This window comes from Acinonyx jubatus, chromosome B1 (genome assembly GCF_027475565.1).
Source record: "Acinonyx jubatus isolate Ajub_Pintada_27869175 chromosome B1, VMU_Ajub_asm_v1.0, whole genome shotgun sequence".
NCBI classification, from domain to species: Eukaryota; Metazoa; Chordata; class Mammalia; order Carnivora; family Felidae; genus Acinonyx; species Acinonyx jubatus.
The window spans coordinates 99,350,625-99,374,732 of record NC_069382.1 but is presented as its reverse complement, the minus strand read 5'-3'; the positions used below and the strand labels follow the sequence as shown (position 1 = coordinate 99,374,732).

Sequence of the window (24,108 nt, the reverse complement as noted above, 5' to 3'; positions counted from 1 at the left end):
TCAGGTGTATTTATTGAAAATATCTTTTTCCAGGGTGCCTGGGTGGCGCAGTCGGTTAAGCGTCCGCCTTCAGCCAGGTCACAATCTCGCGGCCTGTGAGTTCGAGCCCCGCGTCAGGCTCTGGGCTGATGGCTCAGAGCCTGGAGCCTATTTCCGATTCTGTGTCTCCCCCTCTCTCTGCCCCTCCCCTGTTCATGCTCTGTCTCTCTCTGTCCCAAAAATAAATAAACGTTGAAAAAAAATTTTTTTTTAAAAAAAGAAAATATTTTTCCAATTAGTAGCTTATGTCTCATTCTCTCCTTTCATGAAGAGAAGTTCTTACTTATAATATAGTACACTTTATCATGTTTTCCCTTAAACTTTCCCTTAAACCTGACCCCAAGGTCATGATGATATATTCTTACTTTTCATGTCTTGATCAACAATAATTTAGAATTAATTTTTATGTATAGTGTGAGGTTGGGATCAAGTTTTCTTTTATTTATTTTTTTTTTGGATATCCTATTGACTAGGAACAATTTATTATAATGAAGATGTCCCACTGTAGAGTTACCTGTGTCTTAAATCAATGGCATATACAATGAGTGTGTTTCAGGACTTTCTGTTCTATTCCATTTGTCAATTAGTCTATCCTAGTGAACACTATGCTATTTTTTTTAAGTTTATTTTGAGAGAGACAGAGACGGCATGAGCAGGAGAGGGGCAAAGAGGGAGAGGGAGAGGAGAATCCCAAGCTGATTCTACACTGCCAGCACAGAGCCTGATGTGGGGCTCAAACTCACAAACTCTGAGATCATGACCTGAGCCTAAACCAAGAGCCATTCGCTCAACTGACTGAGCGACCCAGGTGCCCCAACACTACACTATTTTAATTACTCTGACTCTAATAAATCTTGATAGTCCGGTAAGCTAGCCTCTCACCTTGTTCTTTGAGTGTGTATCAGATCCTTGGATTTCCATAGAAATTTTAGAATTAGCTTGTCGAGTTTCACATAGGTTAAGATTTTGATTGCACTATAGCTATAGATCAATAAAAAGAGAACTGACATCTATGTAATATTGAGTCTTCCAATCCATGAACATAACATTCCTCCATTTATTTAGGTCTTCTTTAATCTCTCTCAGTACTCTTTCATAGTTTTTGATATTGAAGACCTGTGGGTCTTCATTAGATTCATTCATAAGATTTTTATATTTGTAATACTATTAATAGTCTCTTAAATTCACTTTGTAATTATTCATACCTGGTTTGTAAAAATATCATTGTGCTTCTATTTGTATTTGCATAACAACTTGCATCCAGCAATCTCTAAATTCTTTTGAATACACTATGGATAGATGTGTCATCTGCAAATGGAAAGAATTTTATTTCCTCCTTTCTGGTCTCTGTTTTCTGCTTGCCTTAATGTACTGACTAGCACTTCTATACAATGTTGAATAGAAATAGTGATAAAGGACATTCTGTATTTGAGAGAACTGGGATTGATGAGACTTTCTTTTTTGCAATATATGAAATTTATTGTCAAATTGGTTTCCATACAACACCCAGTGCTCATCCCAAAAGGTGCCCTCTGATGAGGAGACTTCTATTTAGAACTCTGAACTTGTTCATGTGTATTTTTAAGTGTATTACCCACTTAAAAATATAAATCATTTAACAACTTAAAGGCCATAATTTTCACTTATGAAGCATGTTTAGTAGTTATATTTTTCTTTAGTATAGAAGGAAATGCTGCATAATTAGGAATTAAAGATTCTGTGGAACACTTAATGAGCATAAGCATAGATATGCCATTCCAGCACCAATTTAAAAAAAACTTGTGTTGACAAAAGAAAATCGAGTCTTCATTTCAGTGAGCTAAAAATGAACTGAGACAATTAAAGTTACATTTTCTGTAAGCCTGTCTTGCTCCAAAGACCATTACTTAGGTTTAGGAAGTGTGGGTGTCCAGCAAGTGGCATCTGTTGCCTATTATCAGGAGCAGAAATCTGAGAGCTTCTGCCATTGCATCTTGGTATCAGTTTAGTTGCCAAGGAAAACACAATCCAGTCAACTACTTGATGGAACAATTCTTCACTCATATGAAGACCAAGTAGTATCAGTTTTAGTAGTGAATGTCAGTTTTCCATGCAAGAGGTCCTTCCCAGAAGCCGATCTAGGGCAATTGGCCTGTACGGACCCATCTTGTTGTTTAGCAACCCCTTGCCAAAAGGTATATCCTCTTTCCAAAGTGGAGTTGGCCAGGTGTCATATTACATACACAGGCACTATAACACACACAATGCTTAAGCAGAAAAAAGTACACGTTGAGTTTGAAGTGGAAAGATATTCAGACAATTCCAGCACAAGCTATAGAGACTATGTCTCTTGGTAAGAAGTGTTCTGGCCCAAGACCCAGTCTTGTGTGACCCAGTGGGGAATCAAAAGACTGTATCTTCAGACTGCCTTTCTCAATAGATTGGCTCTTTCATAGGAAACAAAGTAAAATTACGAGAGTCACAATTTTAAATGAGTTAGAAAATATATACTTAATTACCCTGAGAGTTTTTATCCATAGCAAAGCTTCATAATGAAGCATAAGGATACAAGATTTATAATCCATGTTTTATTATCTATGAGCAATTGAGCAATTTTTAAATTTCTCTGAACTTTACTTTTCTTGTATGTAGTAAAATGGAGCTAATACCACCAGCTTCCAAGTTGTAACATATTAACTGAGATAACATATGTAAAATCCCTACCACCTCCCAAGACAGTCATTAAATGCTCACCTGCAGGGTCAAACTTACAAGAAAATCTGGGTAGTATAAGTGCCTTTCTTTATAATAAGAAAACTAGCAAATAAAGTATTACTAGGCAATTTTATTTAATACTTTACATATCTGAATAACTGATTAAAAATCAAATGTTTAACAGTTTTTAAAGAGTTGCACAAAAGGAAAATAATGGGGAAAGTAATAGCCTGTTTGCCAAATTCAATTGGATGTGGGCTCAGTTTCATTAAACCTAAAAAAAATTCTAAGTCCTTAGATGCTGAGACTCCAAAAAGTAGCAGTTGGAATTAATACTGGTTTTGGATTCACGATTCACAGAAATCATTATATTTCTTTCTTGATGCTGTAGATGTTTAACAACATGTTGACAGAAGCCTAACTTCTTGCATGGATTACACATCAAAACACCAATTTGCGCAAATAAATTAGAAATTGACAACAAATACATTCAGATATTATGGAACTGTATAACAAACACAAAGTTATTAACTTTCCAGAGGGATTAAAAAAAGTATTAATAAAGAGTGGTCTTTTTCATCATCCTCAAAAATTCTTCCTCACTTATTTCTCCATCCCTATCACGATCAGCTTCATCAAGCATTTCCTATAAAACAAAATGTAAATACGGTATGTGAAATCATTAAAAATGAATGATATAATATTCAAATATATATATACAAATTTTATTTTGAATGTATTTGAGTCCATCTAAGGAATATAATTGTAAATTATAATATATATAAATTACAATTGTACATAATATATATAAATTACAATTGTATATATACATGTAAGTTATAAAAATTATAAAAATAAGTAAAATTTACCTGAAGTTCATCATCTGTTAAATTTTCCCCTAGTTCCTTAGCAACCCTCTTGATATTGTTTAGTGTTATGCTTCCAGTATCATCATCATCAAATAATTTGAAAGCCTTCAATATTTCTTCTTTCTCACTCTTTAAAAACAGAAACAACTGTCATTAATCTTTCATTTATTTATTCTATCAAATTGGACTTATGGGTGTTTGAGGTCTAGAGCAGCAATCTGCCAAGTAGCTGCGTTCATTTACTGTTCTAACTTTTTATTCCAAGGCACTCACATCTGCTCTCAGGGTATTTAAATTCAGAATTTGTTAAAGTGGAAGAGGCAAGGGTGATAAAGATAATGGATCTCTATTAACTCCAGTAATTGATACCAACTACCAAAAAATGTAAGCTCTAACAGGGAGGTTGTCTCATCCAATGCTCTCTAGAACAGTGCCTAGCAAAAATAGGCACTCAAGAGGTGTTTGCTGAACTCAAGGCTTCAACGTGCTGACCCCATTTTCTTTATCCAGCCATTTATCTTTATTATTTCCTAACAACCTTCTCCACACTGGACAGTCTTTATTACTACCCTGAAAACATCTTTAATCTTGCTATTCCTGTCTATCTAAATCCCACCCATTTTTAAAGACCTAGTTCCAATTCATTGATTGCTCCAGCCAAAAAAAAAAAAAGTAGAAGGCTATTGCTTGTATTTCTTTGAAAAACAAAATCACTACTATACCATTTTTACACTCATTATGGCAAAAAAATCTTCAAAACTAATGGTGCCATTTCCTTCTTTGTCGATTTCAGCTATCATTTTTTTAATTTCTTCTTTCTTTGGTTCAAATCCTAAGGCTTGCATTGCAATCTGAAATAGAAAACAAATAAATAATATGCCACGGTCTCATTCCTAGCTTTTAAATTACCTAATAATTACTAGATTTTCTCTTTTTTACTACGGACTAGGCATAAACCTAGAGAGTCAGGTCAGCAGGCCTAGGTTCCAATTCCACTATGCCATAGGATATGTTACTGTTACACCCAGAGTTTTTGTTGTATTCATTCATAAAACAAGAATAAATGCCTAACAAGATATAATTTTGTTAGTATGGGGCAGGTGCATACACTGAAGGTGTAGGTGTCCACAATGAAGAGACTTTATATCAAGCTTTTAGAAGGCTGCTGTTAAAGACTGAAAGATTTGTTTTTAAAATGTCTTAGAATTAGAAGTAATTTCAAAACCTTCAATTCTTTCACATCTATGGTTCCAGACCCATCAACATCAAATAAATCAAAGGCCTCTTTAATTTCTTGCTTTTGGGTTTCATTCAATTCAAGTTTTGCTGCTCTTTTCTTCCATTGGTCTGAACTTGTGGATGCCTGTAATAAACACACATGTGCGTGAAAAACTACGTAACAGGAAAAGTTACCAGAACCAGAAAAATTGATAAATACATAAGCATGTTCAAGAACCCTATTCCTAGTACATAATGACCATCAACAATTTCCACCTTTTCCTTTTGCTAACATTTATCCTATTTATTAATATCTTGGTGGAAAGCTTGGTTCTTTTTACCACTTGTTTTTCCTTCAACCTAGTAGAACATTAGATGTTATGTCAGAATGGACTGGCCTCACTTGGTATATTTGAAAAAAAGTGTTTAAGGCATACCTTTTACCTAGGCCTATAATAAGATTTATTTTGTGGGATATGCTTGACTGAAACATGATATCCTTTCCCACCTTTTAGCGTACTTTCCTATATTGCAGAGGCTAAGAAATGAAAAAACTACATCTTCCAGGTGAAAAACTACTCCAGCGATCTGGATAAGAATAAATGTTAGGCCAATTATCAATATCCAGGTAAAGTGGAGGTCATCTGCCTGCTGTGTGCCATTTTCTGCTGGCAAACAAGGTCACAGAGTTACTCCTGGGTTGTTCTGCAGCCTTATTTCAATATCTTGTCTCCCCATCTTTGGGTTAGGAAGCCGTGGAGGCAGAGACGGCAACTGGACTCCACGTTCCTGCGCACCTAGTCTCCAGTTTCGCGTGGTTTCGTTGTGGTAGCCGCAGATTCTTGATCCCTGGACCACAAATCCACTGGTGTGGTCTTCAACTCCACAGTTTAGCCTTCACAACCTTCACCTTCCCAACAGTAGCAGAATTCGTAGCTATCCCGGCCACTTTTTCGGAGGTCAGGACCTCTTTCCTAGAGACCTAGACCCTCCAACAGATTTTAAGTTTCTTATTCTCTGTATTCAATTCCTCTCTGGCCGAACAGTGGTTTCATTTCCATCGTAGAACCTACAGCGGAGTGCTGGTATTAGCAGTTGGCGGGGATAAACTGGAGACCCGCTCTTGCGTCCTTAAGAGCCACGGGCAATGTGCTTCTATTTGACCACGAGAGGAGGAGTTACTAAACGACACTCGAGGATCAGGAGGCGAGTAATATATTTCACATACCAAAAACAATTCCTTCTCTGCTCCGGGGAGAGATTTCAGTACCAGCCCTGGCCCAACAAGCGGTTACAGCTTCACACTCACCATGTCACCAACCGGTGCCCTCAGCCGGGACCTCCCTATCTCAGCCGCCGGCAGCGCAGCCCAACGGCTGTCTTCACAGTTCAGAAACCGTTGCTAAGGCCGCTCTCGCCTGCCTCATAAGCAGCCCCGCCCACCGAGGCCTACTGATTGACTGTAGTTCCACCCAATAGTCAGAAAAGAAGGCCCTTGAGGCCAGCCCCCTCTCCCTACTCTCTACCAATATAGTAACGCTCTGCCTTTCCCAGCCAACCCTTAAGCAGAACTTTTCCTCTGGTTTCTTAGCGACCAGCCCCGCCCAGCCGGCCCTCTCGCCCCGCTTCGCGCATGCGCAAAACGCCGGCGGGGAAGGGGGCGTCTTCGTCCCGGCGCTCTGGCGTCCATGGGCCGGCCAGGACCGCGTCTGGCGGTGGGAAGCTGGGAACTGGAGCCTCGGGTGAAGATGGAGAAAAGAGCGAGGTTAGTAACGAGGTGCTTCCACTGACTGCTAAGTCTTCAGTGCAGCCTTATTTGCTTTTTTGACCTCTTCGTGCCCGGGGTTATGATTGAGAATCTAGGGCCTGGCGGGCCGGGTAAATTTGGTCCAGTTTTGGTTTACCATCCGACTGGGATTACCAGAGGTGGAGGGGACTGCCTTTTCCATGCGCCCCTCGATATTTCTCAACTTCCACAGTGCCCGGGGATTGGCCTTTAACATTTCCCTCTGGTTCGGAGAGATTCTGGCGCGGTAGGGGTATGACTGGAAAGAAGTGGGGATGGCGACTGGAAGGAAGCCGGATAAGGTGTTGTGATGTATCAAGCCTCACTGCATAGGAAAGGGTTTTTACCTGTGTTGTAGTATTTATTCGCCGAGCAGGACTTTGGCCCCACCCATGTTACTGTCAGACAGACACCGCCCCCCATCCCCCACCTCATCCCCAGCCATTCCAATGGTTTGAATCCCAAGATTTGACCGGCTTTCCAGCCATATCCAGCGTAGATCCATACTCATGAGTCAGTCAGACACAAGTAGTCTGATAATCCAATAGACTCAGGATTTAGCAGCCCATAACTGCTGTAAATCAAAGCAAATTTTTGCCCAGAGAGCCAGACTTGCTGGTTTGCCCAATCATGAATCTGGTTAGGGACCAGCTTAAGGGTGGGAAAGAATGAGGTGGACCTCTGACTTCCTGGTAGGAATGAAGTGATGATAGCCCTTTAAAATTTCTAACCCTAATAGCTTACACATCAGGATTCTTTTTATGCCTTCTGCAGTACCTTCTGCAGAGTAAGTACTTTATTTAACAAAAATCATACAGGCTTCTCCAGCAGTGAGTGGATTCAGAAGGAACATTAACTTTTGCCTAGATTTTTTTCCCTTTATCCCACTTACTCCTTGAAGTTAGGGCAAGAAAAATGTGCAAAGTACATTCTTGAAGCAGTCTCCCAAATCACTGTTCATACTGTAGTAAATAGAAACATGGCACATTTTCTAAAACCATCATCCTGTCTGGTTCACATTATATCCTAGTCAGACATCCAAGCTTTGTAACCATAGATAAACAGCTCATTAGGATTCTGGAAAATAGGTAAGGTTATTCTAATATGAGAAGTTTTTTTTTTGTTTTTTTTTTTTTCTGTATTAAGTTGTCCCTGTGGAAATTAAAATGATGCAAGTTCAAGATATTTTGTGAACTAAGTAAAAATATTCATTCACTTATAATACAGCTGACTCTTGAACAACATGGATTTGAACTGTGTGGGCCCACTTACACATAGATATTTTTTTGGAGATTTGCCACGATTTGAAAAGACTCCTGGTTGAACCTCATAGCCTAGAGATGTTGAAAATTTTAAGAAAAAGGTATTATTATAAAAACACAGTATATAATACATATGACATAAAATATGTGTTAATCAACTGCTTATGTTATTGGTAAGGCTTCCAAACAACAGTAGGCTATTGGTAGTTAAGTTTCAGGTGAGTTAAGAGTTATATTTGGATTTCCGGTTGTGCACTGATTGGTTGGGGCCCCTAACTCTCAGTGTTTAAGGGTTAACTGTGTATTGATTTTTCAGGCCATTGGTCTCACTGGGAAAATTCCTTTTGATCACTTTCAAGGACATTTACTGCATCTTTTCTACTAATATTTTCAGGATTTCTGAGACCCAGAAATAAATAGTGACCAAACATATAGAACCAGATTCTAACCTAGATAAAGTTTGATCTCATGGCAATTAAAAGGCTGAAGTAATATATTAACCTGCTTTTATATCACTTTATGATTTAGGTTCTTATATTTGGGAAATTAACTTCTAGTGAAAATGATTTTTTAATTATAGGCTCAGATTACAATTTCTAGGTCTTGGGTAGGAAGTACTTAGTCTTGAAAAATAGCTGTTATTAATGTAATTATATTATAAAACAATAATGGTAATAATAATCTAAGAAAATGTTAAATCCATTGGCACTCTTGAGTAAATCTATAATTATTTAATACTTTCCACATGTACTGTGCCAACTATTGGGTGAGTTTGAAAGGAACTGAATGTAGAGTATAAAGAAGAATAAAAGCAACCCACAGATTAGTCAGGGAGAAAGGCACAGACACAAATACAGAATTTGAAATTCAGGGTGCTAAGTGCTTCAGTAGGTGTGTGTAGAAAGTGCTTGAGCACAGGAAAGAGGCACTGTTCCTTCCTGGTGCATTGGAGAAGGTTATATTCAAAATGTGGCATTTGCCTTGGGTCATGAAAGATACACAGCATTTGCCAAAGTGAAGAAAGGGTAGCATATTCAAATCTGAATATAGCATGTGTAAAAATGAAAATAAATGTGTCTTCTCGTGTGGCAAGATCATAGGGTTTATATGGAAGGGTGGAAAATGAGTCATAAATTACATTGAGGTCCAATTATGGGACACCTATGTCAAGCTAGGGAGTAAAGATTTTGTTTTATAAGATAAACAGATGTTTTTAGGCAATGGAGTGCTTTGATTAGGTTTGTGCTTTTCAAAGATAATTCTGACAACCATGTGAAGGAGGTACCGTTTTGGAATTATGGGATCTCAACTAAGACAGTGCCATATAGGAATCACATCAACTCTAAAGGTGATTGAAACTTAAATTTGTGGTGGGGGAATACTGACAGCACCATCTGTTTAATCTTTTCAGTTTTGTACTTAAAAGTTAAGATTTAGCAAATATGGTGAAAGCCATTTCTTCATTTGCTCACCAGATACTTCTTGAGTGTCTGCAGTATGTCAGACAATATTTTTGTTATGTGGGATACCTCAGTGACTAAAATTATCCTCCTGGGAATTAGATTTCAACAGAGGGAGATAGCTGAGAAATAATAATAGATATGTAAACTGTGTACTATTTTATAAGGTGATAAATGTTATGGAAAAAAAGGAAGTAGAGCAGTTAATAGGAATCCAAGTAGTTAAAGTTCATCCAAACAGTTAAAGGGAATTCTACACTTAGAAAGGAAGAGCTTGTGGTGTTAAATAGGGTGCCCAAGCGTGGGCCTCGTTGAAAAGGGGAAATTTGAGTAAATACTTAGAGGTGGCAAGGCAATAGATTTCCCAGGGAAGAGCATCCCAGAAAGTGGGAGCAACTAGAACAGAAATTATAAGTTAAGGAGCATGCCTTGGATGTTCCAGGAACAGAAAGGAGGCCACAGCCAAGTGCTCAAGGGATAGTGTAATAGGAAATAAAGAGGGGTAAGAAGAAGGGGTGCAGATTATTAGGGCTTTAAAGACCTTAATTTTCATTCCTGGTGAAATGGGAAGACATTGCAGGATTTTGAGCAGAGAAGTGAAAGGATCTGAGTTAATTGTTTAAAAGGAGTCCTGTGTGAGACAAAGGAGCAAAGGCCTTTATGTTCGAAGTTGAAGGTTTTTTAAGTAATGGAATCATATGATTAGACTGCTATATTAGGAATAGATGAGATACGCAAACTATTGATTTTGATGATGACAAAAGCTAATCATACCTGTCATAAAATAATAGTATTTTTAAAAATTCAACTCCTAAAAAGCATTGCATGTCTTAGTATTCTAAAACAAATTCCGTATACAGGACTAGACATGATAAGAGGAAAAGAAAGCTGCTTCTGATGTCAAAACCCAGTGAAGTAGTATGAATGCTTCTATTACAGCTTTAAAATGTTCAAGAAACATTAAGCTGACAAGTAAAGTTGTTAAGGATCTCAGTAATAAAACAGCTGTTTGTGGAAAACACTGGTGCTGATGTATCTCAGAACAAGAATCAGAGTGTGTCAATTCAATGCCGAGAATAGTTACCAGAGGTGTTTTTATCTTTGGAATTATGTATTTCACCATCCGCTTCACTGTCTTTGCCTTTTTATACTCCACTTTTTAGAAGATGAAGGATTTTTATTTTATGCTAATTAACTAATCTCTCTAAAATAATTACTTAGGAGCTTTTCTAACCTTAGGAATGATAAGACTGGCTTTTTTTTTTTTTTTAATTGCTGCTGAAACAGAATAGTCTTCAAATGCTGAAACAGCATTTCTCTTGAATATTTATTTATTTGTTTATTCATATTTTATTGAGTAGAATTGACACACAGTGTTACATTAGTTTCAGGTGTACAACATAGTGATTCCACAGCTCTGTATGTTATGCTATGCTTATCACAAGTGGAGCTACCATCTGTTGCCATACAACACTATTACAATACCATTGACTATATTCTTTATGTTGTACTTTCATCCCTGTGATTTATTCCTTCTATAATTGGGAACCTGTACCTCCCACTCCTCTTCACCCCTTTTAACCATTCCCTTCCCTCCAGCAACCACCAGTTTGTTCTCTGTATTTATGGATCAGTTTCTGCTTTGTGGTTTTTTTTTTTTTTTTGATTTTACATATAAGTGAAATAATTGAATATTTTTTAGATCAGTTGAAATAATTGAATATTTTTTAGATCAGTTTTATGTAACTTTTTGTCTGTAGATTAGTTTTAGTAATTTCGTGTCTTCTCTGGGAAAACCTTTTTCACATAAATTAAATACAGACTTTGAAAGCTTGAGTAGGTTTGAAATAGCCCATGGCTTTTTTCCTTTTGTTCTAAATTCTCTGTAACTTTTCCATTCATATAGTAATATCTTGTGATTTAAACATAGTATAGAGGGGGCACCTGAGTGGCTCAGTTGGTTAAGCAGCCTACTTCAGCTCAGGTCATGATCTCAAGGGTCGGGAGTTCAAGCCCCATATCAGGCCCTCTGCTGTCAGTGCAGAGCCTGCTTCGGATCCTCTGCCCCACTCTCTCTCTGCCCCTCCCCTGCTCATGCTTTCTCTCTCACTCTCAAAAATAAATAAATATTTAAGAAAAAAAAAAAAAGGCGGATTGTTAAAAAAATTTATAGAGAAGAAACCATAACAGAGACTCTGATGCTTAGAGAAGAAAGGGCATAGCCATATTAAGGGTATGAACAGGTTTAGAAGAAGGCAATAAGGGGCGCCTGGGTGGCTCAGTCAGTTGAGTATCCGACTTTGGCCCAGGTCATGATCTCACGGTTTGTGAGTTCAAGCCCCGCATCGGGCTCTGTGCTGACAGCTCAAAGCCTGGAGCCTGCTTCAGATTCTGTGTCTCCCTCTCTCTCTGCCCCTCCCCTGCTCATGCTTTGTCTCTGTCTCTCTCAAAAATAAATAAACGTTAAAAAAAAATTTAGAAGAAGGCAATAAGGTTTGGAAGTGGGAAATGCAATGGAAGATTCTACAGAAGAGAGGTGAATTGCTATCATGTTGGGTAGAGGGGCAGCCAGAAGGTAGTATTGTATGGTAGTTAATAACATGGGACTTTGGTTTTAGACAAATCTGGGTTTTAGTTCATAACCTATTACTTACTAGCTGTGAGATTTTGTAAGTTACTTAACAGTTTTTCATTTTCATAGGCTTTTTGCACCTCATTATATTGTGAGAACTATATTACATAGTGCATGTAAAGTACCTCATACTTAATAAGCTCTCAAAACATGTTAGAAATTAGAAACAAGCAAAAAGCCAGTCATTTTAAGCTTGTCTTTTCAACAAATTATTCTAGAGCAACTGGATATCCAGGAAGGAACAAAATGACCCCTACCTCACACCATTTACAAAAAATCAGTTTAAGATGAATTGCAAACATAAATGTAAAAGCTAAAACAAAAAGAGCAGAGTTGGAGTTTCACACTCCCTTGCTTCAAAACTTGCCACAAAGCTATAATAATCAAAAAAGTGTGGTCCTGGCATAAGGATGGACATATAGACCAATGAGATAGGATTGAAAGTCCACAAATAAACCCAAAAGTCTATTGCCAATTGATTTTTGACAAAGATGCCAAAACCACTCAATGGTGAAAGAATAGTCTTTCAATAAATGGTGCTGGGACAATTTGACATCCAGTGCAAAAGAATGAAGTTGGTCCCCTACTTCACCCCATATAGAAAAATCAGATGTATCAATTAACATAATATAAGACATAAAACTATAAAATTCTTTGAGGAAAACACTGGGTCAGATCTTTGTGACTTTGGATTTGGCAGTAGATTCTTAAATATGACACCAAGAGCATGAGCAACAAAGAAAAAAATAGACAAATTAGGCTTCATTAAAATGGAAAACTTTTATGCATCAAAGTACCTTATCAAAAAAGTAGAAAATACAACATACAGAGAGAAAATGTCTGTAAGTTGTATTCTGATAAGGTTCTAATTTCCAGAATATATAAAGAACTCTTACAATTCAACAACAAAAGAGAGCCCAATTTTAAAACGGGCAAAAGATTTGAATAAATATTTCTCCGAAGAAAAAATGTAAATGGCCAACTGGTAAATGAAAAGATGCTCAACATCATTAGAGAAATGCAAGTCAATATCACAATGAAATATCGCTTCATATCCACTAAGATGTCTATTTAAAAACAATAACAAAACAAAAAAAAAAAAGGAAGATTTGTATTGGTAAGCATACTGGGTTGAATGATGTTCCTTCAAAATTTATGTCTACCCAGAATCTCAGAATGTGATTTTATTTAGAAATGGGGTCTTTATAGAACTTGTTAGTTAAGATGAGGTCATAGTAGATTAGGGTGGACCCTAAATACAATGACTTGTGTCTTTTTAAGAAAGCCATGTGAAAGAGAAGCAGATATTCAAGTTTTGTTACCAAAAGCCACGGACCTCCAGGAGGCAACTCAAAGCTGGAAGAGATTTCTCGAGAGCCTTCAGAAGGATCATGGCCCTGCAGACACCTTGATTTCTTCTGGACTCCAGAACCATGAGAGAATAAAAATGTATTGTTTTAAGCCACCCTGTTTTTGGTAATTTAGTGTAGGTGCCCTAGGAAATCAATACAGCAGGGATGTGGAGAAATTTCTTGCTGGTGAGAAAGTAAAATGGTTTAGCTGCTATAGAAGACAGTTTGGTGGTTCCTCAGAAGGTTAAACATAAAATTACCATGTGACCACTCCTAGGTGTATACCCAAAGTAATTGAAAACAGATATTCAAACACTTGTACACAAATGTTGATAACAGCACAAATTCACAATAGTCAAAAGGTAGAAACAATTCAAATATTTATCAGCAGATAAATAAACAAGATGATATATACATGCAATAGAATATTACTCAGCCCTAAAGGGAATGAAGTACTGATACATGATACAGTGTGGATAAACCTCAAAAACATTATGCTCAGTGAAAGAGTATTGTGTGATTCTATTTACATGAAATATCCAGAATAGGTAAATCCATAGAGACATAAAGCAGATTGGTTGCTAGAGGCTGGAGGAGAGAACAGGAAGAGAATGTTTAATGGCTTTAAGGGTTTTCTTTTGGGGTGAGGGAAATGTTTTAGAACTAGATAAAGGTAGTGATTGTACAACACTGTGAGTGTACTAAGTGCCACTGAATTGTACATTTTAAAATGGTTTATGTTATGTGTTCACCTCATTTAAAAAAAAAAGATAAAAACCATAACATTTTTAGAAGAAGTATAGAAGAATATCTTTTGTAGTCAGGGGTAGGCAAAACTTTTAAAAATAGAACCCAGTAAATGATAATCTTTTATAAAAAGATAAGTGAACTAGGGAAGTAGATTTTCAGGCAATACTAAGGGCCACTTGAGGTTTGAAATGACACCAGTATGGTTGTGTGTGTTTTTCTGTTTATTTCAGCTGTACCAGGGTAAGCATGGAGTAGACAAGAGAGTTGGATTTCATCAGGCTTTGTGACTTTGCAAGGTGAGTAGGATGAACCTAAAGAGGGATAAGGATTTTGAGGGTATATGTGCAAGGGAGTGATTGTAATTGACAAATAGGACTTTAGAATTTAAACTGAGTAAGTCGAGAATTGATAATATGGGGGTGAGGGGTAAAGGACAGCAAAAACATGCTAAGATCAGATAATTGTAAGATATCATGGGTCTCAGGATTAGAGTATTAGAGTCCTAGAATATATTTTTATGCTGTCTAGGGATATGTCTGAGTGTATCAAGAGTTTTATTTTTATTTTACAGAATTGAAATTTTCACAAAAGAGCATTTGTACCTGATTTCAGACAACTCATTGAACATTTTCCTAGGCTGTGCTCACTTTTCTCTAGTCCTTGAAAGCTTATAGGAAGCTAGTCTTGAGGAATAGTTGTGTTATGGCTTCCTCCTGATCTTAAGGTATCTCAAATGGTAGTGTTCCTCAGCTTCAAGGATGAATCTAGGTATTCTAGAAACAAATTTATCTGGGGCACCTGGGTGGCCCAGTCAGTTAAGCGTCCGACTTCAGCTCAAGTCATGATCTCATGGCTTGTGAATTCAAGCCCCATGTAGGGCTCTTGCTGACAGCTCAGAGCCTGGAGCCTGCTTCGAATTCTGTGTGTCCCCTCCCCTGCTTGCACTCTGTCTCTCTCTCTCTCTCTCTCTCTCAAAAATAAATAAACATGAAAAAACAAAATTTAAGTCATCCTAATTGCCAAGGCGCCTGGGTGGCTCAACTGGTTAAGTGTCTGACTTTGGCTCAGATCGTGATCTTGCAGTTTTGGCTTAGAGCCCTGCATCAGGCTCTGTGCTGACAGCTCAGAGTGTGGAGCCTGCTTCAGATTCTGTGTCTCCCTCTCTTCTTGCCCTACCCTGCTTGCGCTCTGTCTCTCTCTTTCAAAAATGAATAAGCGTTAAAAAAAAGAATAATTAAATAAATAAATCACCCTAATTGCCATACATCATTTTAAAAAGCTTCTGAAGAAAAGAGAAAAGAAAGAAACAAATTTATCAGATGAAAAGGAAAACTCTTAATTGTTTTCTTTTAGATATTTTGGATTTAAAGGATTGAGATAAAAAATATCACTCAAAGAATTACAAAGTCTTAGAATTAGAAGAGAAGTTTATATTATTTACAATTTCAGTTCTAGTGCTTTAACTGACAGCTCATATTTCATAAGATAGGTCATTTTATTATAGACAGCTTTTCAATTGGGGGTATTTGTTAAAAGATTCTTTTTACTGGGAGAAAGTTTTTCTCTTGTAAGTTCTTACTAGTCTTAGATGTAGATTTTGAAATATTATGTGGAAAAAGCCTAATAGCTCTTGAACTTCTCTTTAAGTAGTATTTTTCCCCATTACATTCTAACCAATAACCAAGTCCATCTTCTTACCTGCATCCCTCTTCCACATTCCTTATCTAGATAACTGTAATGATTCTTAGCTGGCCTCTCTGCCTCCAGTCAGGCACCCATCCAGTTCATTCTCTGTGCTGTTATCAGAGTGGTGCTATTTCCAAAACACTAGTAGTAGTAGCGGTGGTACTCAGAAGGGATTATGTGCCAGGCACTGTTGTAAGCACTGTACTCGTTTACTCCTTATAATAACCCTAAGAAGTAGATTGTGCTATTTTCCTCAGTTTCCAGATGCAAAAGCAGGATAGAGTAGTTAAATCATTTGATGAAGTCTACACAGCTGGTAAGCATTAGAGCCAAGTTCAAGCCCAGACTTGAGAGCGCAGGCTTGCAAACTCTACATCAAACTGTTTATTAATCTTCCTTACTTAAAACACTTCAGTGATTGATTCCCATTATTGGGTCGGGTTTGACATGGCACATGATGCCCTTCATGCTCCAACCTGTTTCTCTTCTAGAGCTGCATCTCCCATTTCTCACTACTTTCTTTATATTCCTGTGAAACTAAACTTGTATCACCCAAATACACTGTTTTTTCACATACATGTGCATTTACTACCACCTCCTTCAATTTGCTCTTTTGGATTGTTCTTCAAGACTCATTTCAGCCATTGCTTCTTCTGGAAACACTACCAGGATTATTACCTGCATGATTGAATGAAGTGTTTCTTACCCACATGCCCATACCTTTATCGCAATATCATTATAATACAGTAACATTGCACTGACCATATTTAATGGAAAATATATATATCAGAAACTCCTCAAAGGCAGGGACGATATCGGATTTTTCTTTTATGAGCAATTATAACCATGAAGTACACTGAATAAAGTTCCAAGTTTTTATTTTATTTGCAGATGATGATTCATGGTGATGGCTTGCAGGGTCATAAATAAAAGAAGGCATGTGGGACTTCAGCAACTTTCATCATTTTCAGGAACAGGAAGAACCTTCCTAGGCCCAGTAAAATCATCTAAATTTATTGTTGATGAAGAGCGTCATGAAAGTATATTAATCAGTTCAGTAGTAAGACTTCTTGAAAGTTTGGATTTAACCAGTGCAGTGGGACAACTTCTCAATGAAGCAGTTCAAACACAAAATAACACCTATAAAACTGGAACCAGTACCCTTTTGTTTCTTGTCGGTGCATGGAGCAGTGCCGCTGAAGAATGTCTTCATTTGGGTGTCCCCATTTCATTAATAGTGTCTGTAATGTCAGAAGGCTTGAACTCTTGCATTGAAGAGGTAGTTTCCCTTCAAGTACCTATCCATAATATATTTGACCATATAGACAGCACAAAGACATTTTCTGGACTTGAAACATGTGGTGTCAGTTTGTGTCCTTTTCTACAGATCCCTTCAGATACTGGTTTACAGAAGGCGCATGATCTCAAGGATGTTGCCTCTCCATCATTGACCATTTACAACCTTTCTGGGATACCTGTTAGATCACCTAAACTCTTTAGACCTCAGGCTGAAGATGAAGCAAATAAAAACACATTACAGAATCCTCAAACTCTGAAAAAGAGTCTGCTCGCCGACAGCCGCTGTAGAAAGTCAATACTAATCCACAGTAGGCATTTTAATAGGACAGATAGTAATCGGTGGATAAACAAACCAGAGGGATTTCTAGAACAACATGGTGCAGCTACTCCCCGTACTTACAGATGTAATGATTTGGTAGAGTTGGAGATGGGTTTGAGTCATGGAGATCACAACAGCATGAAATTAGTAGATGCAGCAGTTCGACTACAATTTCAGAATGCAAGTACGCAACAAGGCAACTGTACAATACCATTTGTGTTCGACATTTCAAGAATCTTCACTTGCTGTTTACCCGGTGTACCTGAAACTTTTTCTTGTGTCTGCCCAGGATATATCACTGTTGTATCAATATCTAATACTACTCTGATCAAGGAATTGCAGAATCAGCCTGTCCAGATTATTCTCATTGAGGGTGACCTCACAGAGAATTATCGCCACCTGGGATTTAATAAGGCTGCAAATATTAACACGCTATTAGAAAGCATGAAGGTTCAACAATACAGCTCAGAAGAACAATGGACAGATTATGTATTACAGGTATTAATCAAGTTCAATGTGAACCTTGTCCTGGTACAAGGAAATGTGTCTGAAGACTTAATTGAAAAGTGCATGCACAGTAAGCGGTTGGTAATTGGCTCAGTGAACAGCAGTGTGATGCAGGCTTTCGCGGAAGCTTCAGGAGCAGTACAGGTGGCCTACATTACACAAGTGAATGAAAACTGTGTGGGCAGTGGGGTCTGTGTGACCTTCTGGAGAAGTATTCCCTCAGATGTCATAGATAGGATCAACATACTGACAATCATGATAAAAACAGAAGGAATTAATTTGGTTACAGTAGTGCTCACTAGCCCACTCCCTGCACAGATGCAAGCCAGAGAAGACAGGTTCTGGACTTGTGCCTATCGTCTGTATTATGCTCTAAGAGAGCAAAAGGTCTTTCTTGGAGGTGGCGCAGTTGAATTTTTGTGTCTTAGCCATCTTCAAATTCTTGCAGAGCAATCACTGAGTAAAAGAAACCACGTCTGTTCAGGATGGCTTCATAATACTTCCTCTTGGCTGGCCTCATCTCTGGCACTATACAGATCAACTGTGCTGAAATGCCTGGCAAATGGATGGCACAAATACCTTTCAGCTCTCATGTATAACACTGCCAATTGCTCATCAGAATTGGGAGCCAGCACAGTCATTCAACAACATCTACAAAGTGCCACAGACTCTGGCTCTCCTTCATCTTACATCTTGAATGAATACAGTAAACTAAATAGTGGAATTTTTAATTCAGGCATTTCAAATAAACTGGAACAGATTCCAAGCGTTTATGACATTGTTACACCAAAGACTGAGGCGTGGCGCCGAGCTTTGGATTTAGTGCTTTTGGTACTTCAGACAGACAGTGAAATTATTACTGGACTTGGACACACACAGATAAATTCACAGGAAACAGAGGGCTTTTTATTTTTGTAGTGTTATTGGCTAAGTCTTTGGAAAATAATCTTTTATAATGTATCTTGCTAATAATAAATTTCCTAGTAGCCAAGTCATAGTGCCTAAAATGCCAGCTATTACCAAGAAGAAAATTACTGATGTCTGTCAACAACTGCAGGGTCTGAGATTTCACCAGACTTACAGGCTAACAGGTGAGCCTGTTACTATTTCATGGGATGCTACAGGATACATGAGACACCTGGGCCAGAGACAAAGCACTTTTATTATTCACAAGCAAAAGTGGTAGCCAGGGCTTCCTGTTGGTTTGTATCAGTGATGGAAGCCAGCACACACACAGTGATGGAACCCACACACAGTGGGTTGTGTTATAGAAAAGGAACACTGAATATGGGACTTCCACTGCTTTTATAGTCAACAGAAACAATCCTGTTCTTTGTCCAGGGGGAGTTGTTACCTCATGCCTCAAGGTTGTTCAGTGTAAATACAAGCCAGAGACATGGACTGGGTAAAGATAGGTCAGGTCCTTGTATTCATGGCATACCCAGAAATATGCAGTGTCACTCAGAGCCCATAATGGATGGCCTCTTCCAAATACTCACTCCTTAACCTGACGTGCTCTTGGCCAAACTTGAATTTTCATGTAAGAATGCCACTCTCTTAGCTAGTCCAATTAATCTGACAGGTTGTTTAGTCAATACCAAATCTCTTTAATTAGTTTCATATAGCAGTTAATTAAGGCTACTGTCAGACTCTGAGCAGCAGGATGAAACTGGTCTGTAGTATTGATCTCGGTGATGCCCCCTAGGGTCTTGAATTTAGTCAATTTTAAATTCCAAGGGACGGGTGTCTTTTTATTAGCATGAATGTACTGTAAGACCAATGTGTCATACATTATGACCCATGCCAGGAAGCTTTGACTGAGTTGTTAATCTTCAATGTCACTGACAAAATTACAGGAGGTAATAGATGGCCAAAACACATCCCCAATCCCTAATGGAGAGACCTACTGTGGCCCATTTTCCCCACATACAAGCACATCCCAACAGGGCGAGGTCACTGTACTTAAAGATTTGTTGTGAAACCTAATTTGAATAACCATTATGTGATTTGATTAAGTCACATAGGTAGTGTCACTCAGTGGTTGCAGCCTTATTGCTATACATGGTGAAATCCAAGGCTACTCAAACATTAATAGAAGTATAAAATCAGATTGAAACTAGGTTGTCCTGGTTCCTGTGTTTGTACATTTTCACATCTAGAAGCTGCCATTGATAGCATTATGAACTGCCTCCAATACTGAGTAAAGAGTCTTATTAAGGAGACAACTTTTGTTTGTTTGGCTTTCAGAGGAATTAAGTGCTATTACTCTGTCTAAATAATCTTGAGAAACTACTTGGCAAACAAAGTTCTGAATTTTGTTCAGGTTTATCAGCCACTTTTACTGGTAGAAGAAGATAATAGCCACAGTCAGAGCTACTGATCATGGACACAGGCTTCTAACTTAACCACCAGAACCATCATCTATCTAGTGAACATTTGGGACATCAGAACATTGAGGCACTCACACTAAATCCCAACCTGCCAAAGCATTAGGGTAGGTTAGGGCGTGGTAGTAGATGGCAGGAAGTTTGTCTCATTTCTCTACATGCAGTAATACCCTGAATGGGAAAATGTCCTCTGGCACTTTATGACCATTTGTAATATAAGCATGTTATATATTTTCATACAAATTTATTCTAATCTTAGTTTGGGCTTTAGTCACTTTTTCCCCCTATGGGAACATGGACAAAGAAGTTTAACACTGGCACATTAGGGTCTTTAACAGTTGCCAAGAGATTGTTATCTCCCTGCATCCAAGGAGGCTCTTTTTTTCTTTCTTGGCCCTTGTCTTCAGTGTTGATGTCAACTTCTTTCCTGGGCACTTCCCAGTATCTGGGGAACACCCAAACTGGGGATCTTTCTCTTTGCCCTCCATATAGCACTGTACCTCCTCAGTGTCCTACAGCCCTTGGTACCTTTGACCACCCTATGCCTAATACCAATTTCCCCTAGAATGGGAACTTGGGCACCTGCATCTAACAGAGCCACTTTCTTCCCCCAAGTTTCCCCACCACACTTGGCTTTTTCCTTAAAGCAGCTAAGGTCAGGGTGAAGGAGTTACCAAGAAGTGCAGAGGGAGAGAATGGTTCTGTGCCAGTAAGCAATGCTTTGCATTTAATTTTGGTTTTGATCAGCTGCCCAACTTGTGCTCAACAAACCTACAATTTTGATCTGCTCAAAGTTTTAGTTACTCATTGCTGGCAGCATTTGTTTCCGCTTTGAGGACCCCTTGACTTAGCAGCCACAGCCAAATTTCTTCTTGGCTAGAGCCGTGGGGGATGCTGCCTTGTTATATTAATATTGTTTCTTTTCCCACCCTGAGGCGAGGGAACAACAACCAATACATGATTTGACTGGTTTGTTTTAATCTTACTTCACACTGCTTATCCTCCAAATATAATTTAAGAGTGGGGGTACAGTGTGACAGTGGGAACTTATATTCCCCTTCCCCTTTCCAACTACTTAGGTGAAAACATTTACTGTTGGATCTCAGGAAGACTTATCTCTCTCAACCCAGCCCATTGGGTCCCTCATCTTTTCCAGGAAACCATGGCTTTCTCAGCCAAAACTGTCAAGAACTGACAGGGTCTGAGATTTTGCCCTGTTTACAAGCTAACAACTAAAATTCCATGGGATACTGGCAGGAGCCATGAGACTTCTGGGTTGGAAACAAATGGTTGTATGTAGGCAGAGCTTCATGTTGATCCTCTGTCTTTCCAAGTCCCACAGGGGTACCATAAAAGCCCATGATGAATGCCTGCATATACAATGTGTTGTGCTATAAGAGAGGAACATCTAACTTAGGCAATTCACAACTTTTACAGTAAGCAGAAGTAAGCCTGTTCTTTGTCTGGAGTGAGATATTCATCATTGAAGGTGACTCACTGGAAACACATCCCTGAGAAATGACCTGGAAAAAGAGAGCTCAACAAACAAAACAAAAAACAAAACCAAGAGAGCTCAAACTCAGCAAGAAAGTGCAGGGATGCTGAGAGCCCATCGCAGAGCTCTATTGCTACTTAGCCATAAATCGAACATTGTAAGAACCAAATTATGTGTGGAGTTGAACATTAGAAGAGCTCTGGGGAAATAATATAGTAATTAAATTATTAATTACCTACCATGTTCCAGGCACTATTCTAAATTCTTTACATATTGTATTAATTTGGTAGGGTTGGCATAACAAAATAGCACACATTAGGAGGCTTAAACAACAAAAATTTATTATCTCCCAAATCGGGGGACTAGAAGTCTGAGATCAAGGTGTGGGCAGAGTTGGTTTCCTCCGAGGCCTCTCTCCTTCACTTGTAGATGGATGTCTTCTCACTGTGTCTTCATGTCTTCCCTCTGTATCTATGTCCTAATTTCCTCTTCTTGTAAGGACACTAATGACCTCCCTAATGACCTCATCTTAATTTAATTACCTCTTTAAAAAGCCTGCCTCCAATACAGTCACATTCTGAAGTACTGGGGACTAGGACTTCAACAAATGAATTGAGGGGGACACAATTCAGCCCATAACACATATTACCTCAATCTTTGAAACATTTTCTCCATTGTATAGAGGAGGAAATGAGCTTAATAATGTTAAGAAACTTGCCCAAAATCTTACAGCTAGTAGGTAGTAGAGCAGGAATTTACACTAAGATTTTATCTGCTCCAAAATGTATTTCTAAGTATTAACTGTGATAGGAAGCTTTTTCTGTAAAGTAACAATAACAAAACAAGAAAAGAGAATGTCTAGTTTACAGGGATAATTTAAATATATTAGAAAATATAATTTGGTTTTATCCTCTACTTAGGTAAAAGAATATAATTTTTGGTTTAATGGTTGTCTTAAATGTGATCACATGAAAACTTTGCACAGATCATCATTCTAGTTATATATATTGTCTTCAAAGTTAAAATAACATTAAGTGTTGAACTGTTTTTTAAAATAAAGTGTGTTATTTTACTTGTGTAGGTATCGATACTTTTACTCTCCTGTATACCATTAACACTTAGTGGGGTTTTGTTTGTTTTTTTTTTTAATTTTTTTAAGTTTTTTTTAATTTATTTTTGAGATAGAGACAAAGCATGAGCAGGAGAGGGGCAGAGAGAGAGGGAGACACAATCCAAAGCAGGCTCCAGGCTCTGAGCTGTCAACACAGAGCCCGATGTGGGGCTCAAGCTCACAGACTGTGAGATCGTGACCTGAGCCGAAGTCGGACACCCAACCAACTGAGCCACCCAGGCGCCCAACACTTACTTTTTGTTAAAGTATTATGAAAATTATGAGCACCACTAATATTAATGCAGATTCTTAGCTCACTTTATATAATAGATTTGTGAAGTTGGTATTTGTATGTATTAGTATGATTAAATATTTAGTAAAATTTTGTTATAAATACTTTCGTTTGAAAGTAGAAGTCTCATTTTATTTTTTTTTATTTTTTTTATGTTTATTTTTGAGAGAAAGGGAGAGACAGACCATGAGAAGCGGAGGGGCAGAGAGAGAGGGAGACACAGAATCCGAAGCAGGCTCCAGGCTCTGAGCTGTCAGCACATAACCCATTGCGGGGCTGGAACTCACAAACCGTGAGATCATGACCTGAGCCAAAGTCGGACGCTCAGCCGACTGAGCCCCCCAGGCGCCCCTAGAAGTCTCATTTTAATATAGATTTTGTAAGTTCATTTTGTTTCCAGATTATAAAAAACTTTTTACTGTTGTGTGGTTTATCTGCTATTTTTCCAATTTTTTTAAGGAGTGCTTTTAAGTTGTAATTACTCAAGGAACTGTTCTGTCCTTGCAGACTGAGTCCCATCCCACACATAAACTTGATTCATTTAAATAAGTGAGTTTTCTAAGAAACCCTGTGCATAAGCAGGTAGACATTTTTCAAGAGACCAAAGAAGTATTGACATCTTTGAGACCAATCTGCTTCTTTAAAATTATAGACTACAAAGAGGTTTGCAGTTACCTTACATCACATTATAGCCAGTCTTCCTAATGATAAATAACTCTTTCTGGACCAGGGGTTCACTAGCTCTTCAAAAAATAATCTTCAAGAAATTCTAGCAAAGGAATCCCTACAAATACCAGAATATGGGCAGGTGTACCTGCCTACCTCAACGCTGAATGGATGCAGGATCAGCAGAACGGAAGTGGGAAGCAGCAAGAATGAAGGGGTTACTGACAAGTCATTGTGAGCTATATTCCCTAAAACTGTTGAAAGGACTCTACCGGAAAGTAAGT

The 24,108-nt window shown here is 38.1% G+C and overlaps 2 protein-coding genes across 10 annotated transcripts in view; one reads left to right on the top strand and one right to left on the bottom strand.

Moving 5' to 3' along the window:
• Window positions 1-2,843: 2,843 nt before the first annotated feature.
• Window positions 2,844-6,287, bottom strand: LOC106977103 (centrin-4). Its single transcript, XM_015074608.3, has 5 exons — window positions 6,130-6,287; window positions 4,828-4,965; window positions 4,325-4,453; window positions 3,603-3,731; window positions 2,844-3,379 (listed from the first exon to the last, which is right to left on the bottom strand). The coding sequence occupies exons 1-5, from the start codon at window positions 6,130-6,132 to the stop codon at window positions 3,290-3,292; spliced, it is 489 nt and encodes a 162-aa protein (XP_014930094.1). The 5' UTR covers window positions 6,133-6,287; the 3' UTR covers window positions 2,844-3,289.
• A 121-nt stretch (window positions 6,288-6,408) lies between these two features.
• BBS12 (Bardet-Biedl syndrome 12) overlaps window positions 6,409-24,108 on the top strand; it is a 61,329-nt gene continuing 43,629 nt past the window's right edge. The window contains exons 1-4 of one of the 9 annotated variants that reach the window (XM_027063982.2): window positions 6,434-6,585; window positions 13,242-13,409; window positions 14,293-14,358; window positions 16,640-22,827. In XM_027063982.2, the coding sequence (XP_026919783.1) occupies window positions 16,650-18,791 (2,142 nt within the window). In that variant the 5' untranslated portion in view covers window positions 6,434-6,585; window positions 13,242-13,409; window positions 14,293-14,358; window positions 16,640-16,649 and the 3' untranslated portion in view covers window positions 18,792-22,827. Of the gene's footprint in view, window positions 6,586-13,241; window positions 13,410-14,292; window positions 14,359-16,639; window positions 22,828-24,108 lie in introns of those variants that run through there. The other 8 variants (XM_015074609.3, XR_003421651.2, XR_008296150.1 and 5 more) reach the window with 8 other exon arrangements.

Excerpts from the sequence above, each read along its gene's own strand:
- LOC106977103 (XM_015074608.3), bottom strand. Across the intron at positions 4,454-4,827 it reads TAGATGTGAAAGAATTGAAG|ATTGCAATGCAAGCCTTAGG; the intron begins GTTTTGAAATTA and ends TTTCTATTTCAG. Across the intron at positions 3,380-3,602 it reads TAACAGATGATGAACTTCAG|GAAATGCTTGATGAAGCTGA; the intron begins GTAAATTTTACT and ends TTTGTTTTATAG.